The sequence below is a fragment of the Haliotis cracherodii genome, unplaced genomic scaffold, assembly GCF_022045235.1.
Source record: "Haliotis cracherodii isolate W230 unplaced genomic scaffold, xgHalCrac1.p SCAF_5, whole genome shotgun sequence".
Taxonomy (NCBI): Eukaryota; Metazoa; Mollusca; class Gastropoda; order Lepetellida; family Haliotidae; genus Haliotis; species Haliotis cracherodii.
In genome coordinates this window covers 14010781-14015862 of record NW_027266308.1, presented here as the reverse complement: position 1 = coordinate 14015862, position 5082 = coordinate 14010781, and the positions used below count along the sequence as shown (strand labels likewise).

Sequence of the window (5082 nt, the reverse complement as noted above, 5' to 3'; positions counted from 1 at the left end):
ATCCCAAATGCGTGGATTGATGCTCATGATGTTAATCACTGGATTGTCTGGTCCAGATTCGATTATTTACAGACCGCCGTCATACACCTGGTATAATGCTGAGTGCGGCGTTAAACAACAAACCAACCAACCAATCGAAGGTTTACTTAGACCATTGGGGCATGTGTCGAGTATGAAGCAGATCATTGGTTGATCAGTCAACTAAGCCACCTGGCCTGTCCACCCAGTTCATATAGTCCCTTTGAGGGTCGCGACTGTATGAAAAGCGTAAATCTAGCCAATCCAGATCCAATCATTGTATCTTGATCTGACGAGGATAGGCTAGAAACACGGAATAACCACAGGATGTTCTCCATAGGTATAAGCAGGTAACGCATCAATTCAATAAGAGTAAACATATTCAGCATCAAAACAAACCAGTAAATGGTAGTAGTAGGTTTATTTCACATGTGTACATGTATGTATCTAGCAAGGTAGGAATAATTTCCATGGGTTTTCCTCCTTTCAGGATTTATTTACCTCTGAAATTAAAAAGGTAAGTGAAAAGTGGCATTTTCATCCTTGAATATTTAGCAAGAAATTGAATATAGAGTAACTATAATATGGATGTGGATGGCGATCGCTTTGCGGAACGAACCCCTGGGGTCATCACTGATTTTCAGTGATCCATTCATATAATTTTCACTGCAATTTTGTCTTTTACGCCCAATGAAATCTGTTTAGGTAGATGATCGACACTGATTGCTAAACGTCGACGTTTTACATTTACATTATTTACCATATATCCAAACACTTAGCATAGGACTTCTACAAACCGCCGTCGTAAAGCTGGATTATTGCTGAGTGCGGCGTTAAACAACGAACAAACAAACAAACAGGACTGATGTAGTGTTACTATATGTCGAATGATTTAAATATTACCACTGAAATGAGATGAGACAAATATGCATGCCATACAAAGACTACTGTGTATGTTTTACAAACAAATGAACGACTAAAATCATATTCCTAATATTGTGTTTCACCGACATTCTGAACCAACACCATCAAAGCGGTGACGTCCCAAATCACATTCAGGCTAAATTTAGAGATTTGGCCCTGACATAAAACCAAACAAGCATAGCTAGCAAACAAATTCATCAACTTTCTTTCGACAGTAATTATAAAGTCAATGAAACGTAAAACTGATTCAAGTCTAGCAACCAAACCTATACCCGAAAACTTCCAACTGTAACTATGGTTACTTACATGCCAGGTCCACCAGGGCCGACATGTGCACCACGTCCACATAGGCAGTAGCCGTCGAAGCAGTGGCGTTCGATATGGGTGTCTCTACAGATGCAGCTGTCGCAGTCAGTGCGGACAGTGCAATTTGCTGAAATATAAACCTCATTCTTAACAACTCAGGAAAAAACATTCGTAACAGGTTTGAACTAGATTCCATCATTCATTTGATGCAGGCTTGTATTTAAAGGGCATATCCTATTTGCAGTTTTGTGCCAGAGTTTTGCTGACGCTGTGTTAGTAGTGGGTTTGAATCACAGATTCGCCATGATTGTTTTTTTTGTATTGCCAGTGGTTTCAACAAAATGGTAATCATCTTAGTTCTGTATCATATTTGTCGTTCCTTCTACATTTGTCTAAAAACTTATATCAGCGGCGTGAAACCCAATTTGTTTATTGACTTATAGTCACCACCGTTTCTTGTAGGAGAACCTTTCCAGATGCCTAAATAAAACGTTCACATATGAAATTTGCTGCCTGCAGTTATTATGGTCGCTATTTTGTAAACTGACTTACCCGTGATGCAGCTATATGCTGCAACCAGACAATTACATGTGCCATGAGAGCAGGCAAGCCTTCCGGTACTATCACATGTCGTGTGAGTACAGTCGTTGTCATCCCTGCAGGGCTCGCTGTCGATAACAGCTGAACGAAAGAAACAATATCTCATTAGAAGTTGGGGCACGAGATCCTGTTTGGGGGTCACAGGTCAAGGCTTTAAGCACAGTTTGTGGAAGAAAGCAATTGGATGGCTGAGCGTGTTTGGCAGCCTTGATTCCTAAGAGTTTCTTGGACCTGCCCGACACTGTAGCCCAAGCAGTACAGGTGGTGTTTTCTAAAGGCTAGTGCCTTTGTTCGAAACATGCCTCTGTTCAGTCAGCAGTGATTGGGTTCCCCTTTCGGTGAGGTGGTTATGTGACTATTAGTCTTCTAGTGCCTCATAGGCAGATCAGGTTATATCTTCCCAAGGGAGCTGAAATGAGTGCACACGGATTCATTTCCCGGAGTCATAATAGAACGCATTGGTATCCAGCATGGAAAAAGGCGCAATGCAAATTAATAATATTATCTATGAATAATATGAACCATTACCATTATAAAAAATACATGTACACAACAAATCTCATCGGCTAACTAAACTATTAAAGCCGTTAGTATCTTCAACTCACCAATAATAGTGCTGACAATGACGAGAACCAGTGTTACTTTCATGTCTGGAGTTAAGCAAAAAGCTTTCAAAGTAAAGTCTTCATTTGGTTGATCCTCTTTTATACTTTCTGTTTCAAATGATACCAACACCAACCCTGTCATCCAGTCACGATGTTGTGATTCTGCGCACAACAGGTGCACGCAGGACGTATGTACCCGTGCGCGGTTATGTCATGAAATGTTAGATAACAGGTTCATTTGTGGGGATCTGATGACCCACGATAGCTATTTAGTCATGTTCATGATCCTACAAATATATAGACAACACAATTTTATATATAAGAAATATATATAAAAAGAAAGTCACGCAACAATGACACGAATTGTTCTACATATTTCAATTGTATCTTCAGGGAGAAGTGATTACAGTTATAACACTGCAGCTTTACAATGACAGTGTTAACATTCACAATAAATACAAATATAGTTCATATACCATACGCTACTTTTTTAAAGATGGGCACAGCCTTGAAAACAATTGTTTATATTTACACTGCTGGGCATCAGCTGTATTCATTTTACCGAAAGGGTATATCCTAAATTATATGTCTTTTCCTGCTGCGCATTTGTCGAGCGCTCAAGGGGCTGAACTTTGCATGGGGTCCTTTAACTGTTTATGGACGCCCATTCTGTCTCTCAAGCACTTCGTTTGTCCAATATGTTGTACATGACATCCTTGGCGTATAATAACATAAACAATATATTTCAGTCCATGATAGAGCGTACATGAAATTGTTGCTTTCTGTTTTTGAATTTCATTCACGAATTTTCAACAATATATTAACATATTGTTTTTAGTTTCAACAAAATCAGTAAATGCTCTATCGTATGACTGGATTTCTGACCTTCACTTCATAGTCTGGTTTGTTTAGATGACGCTTGCATGGGTAATTGCTGTGCAGTGTCAGGCAACAAATACATGCTTTTTTTTTGCAAATTGTGGTGGATGCTACGGATAGGACAGAACGTGCTTGTCTTTTTCGCGAACACCTGGTGTCACCCATGATTTCAGTGATCCATTTTTATAAAAAATATTCAACTAGTTTACTTTTTACACCCAGTGGTGCCTGTTTAGTGGGATAATCGAGAATGATTATTCTCCAGCGTTGACGTTTTTATTTCCTGGCTATTAATGCCGAAAATAGTTCAAAGTATTTGAATGTCGATGCTGACAGCAACTTGTTTTAAGTTTCTGTCTTTGCTGATATTATAAACTGGTGAATATCTTTCCAGGTGACCTCTTATTATCAAAAACCCATCTTAGTAGAAACAACACTAAGAATTAAATTTGATCACCAAACAGTAGCTATCCCACTCGCATATATCATGATGCCATATTTGTCAGACATTTTCCACATTTAACCTACTCCAAACCTGTTATATTTCTTTAAAACCCGGTGGTTTTGCAAAACACAAATCAATCACAATGTATGGTTCTTCTTCATAGTTTACAAAAAGCGGTGGTAAGTATTAAATGAATGTTCTTTTCCTCCACTGAAATGTAAACAAATGTGTGACTAGAACATGGAAGACATAAAGACAAGATTGGCAAGATTAAAATTATAAACAAATATTAGACTGAAGAAGTACGATTCCGACTATATCATGAGCATGTGTCAAAAAGTAATGATATCCGCTGTTCGCGAAAAATTGAGCGTATCCTACACCACCGGTTGCACCCGTCACATATCCCATACAAAGGCAAGTCAATTGTTCCTCCATAAAAACGGAAACATATGACACAAGTCCAGATATGGAATTGCCTTTTGCGTCACTATTTGTCACTGATGCATCAAGATTGGAAATGCTCTCTACTATAACACCTTTTCAAAGCTTTGCTTAGGCCTTGAATGTTGTTACCCCGATAAAACAACTTTTCAGCAAGTGCAATATGACGCTCTTTAAAAAGCGTCATAGAAAGAACATGCTTGATCTCAAAATTTGTGAAATGTTGACATGGGCTGGAGTTGATGGAATATTGCTCGACAGAAGGGGAAAGTTGACTATTCGATCTCTCTTGTCATACAGTCTTGCGGATCGTTTTGGGTCACTTTAAATCTACATATGAAACAGATGAGACTGTTTCACTGGTACCTTTTATTTGTAGTACAGGTGGGAAAATCAGTGGAAGGGATGTGGCTCTTTGATCATTATTGAATTGTATCAGATCTTCGATATTCCTGAAGCATATGTTAAACTTCTTGGTTAAATTCCTCTGTTTTAATGTTGCTAAGCCGAGCAGGAATTCTGCAAAAGCTCATAGAGAAACAAATCAACAATGAGGGGAAGAGCACAATTGGTAGATGTGGGGATGCCTACTTTATGCCCCAATATCTTATCCCCACATTTCACAAAGAAGTTATCTGTCATGAAATCCAGCATTCAAATATTGTTGTGCCCAGTTAACTTCAGATGACATTTGCTTTCATTTTTGACAAAATGACCTGAACTAAAACTTTAAGATGATCAAGAATGAAGTGTTTCATCAATAAAGTTCTCTATATCATGTGTTCTCATTTGTTATCTAACTTTCAAAGTGGCTGTAAATCATTTTCATATACGAAAGCTGGTCAAAAAGTTCAAAACCTG

General features: G+C 38.4%; 1 protein-coding gene across 1 annotated transcript; it reads right to left on the bottom strand.

Annotated features, from left to right (window-relative positions):
• Nucleotides 1-424: 424 nt before the first annotated feature.
• On the bottom strand, nucleotides 425-2514 carry LOC139443933 (uncharacterized). The gene is made up of 4 exons (XM_071224820.1): nucleotides 2454-2514; nucleotides 1801-1929; nucleotides 1249-1375; nucleotides 425-521 (listed from the first exon to the last, which is right to left on the bottom strand). Exons 1-4 carry the CDS (start codon nucleotides 2494-2496, stop codon nucleotides 512-514), a joined length of 309 nt encoding a protein of 102 aa, XP_071080921.1. The 5' UTR covers nucleotides 2497-2514; the 3' UTR covers nucleotides 425-511.
• Between the last annotated feature and the right edge of the window lie 2568 nt (nucleotides 2515-5082).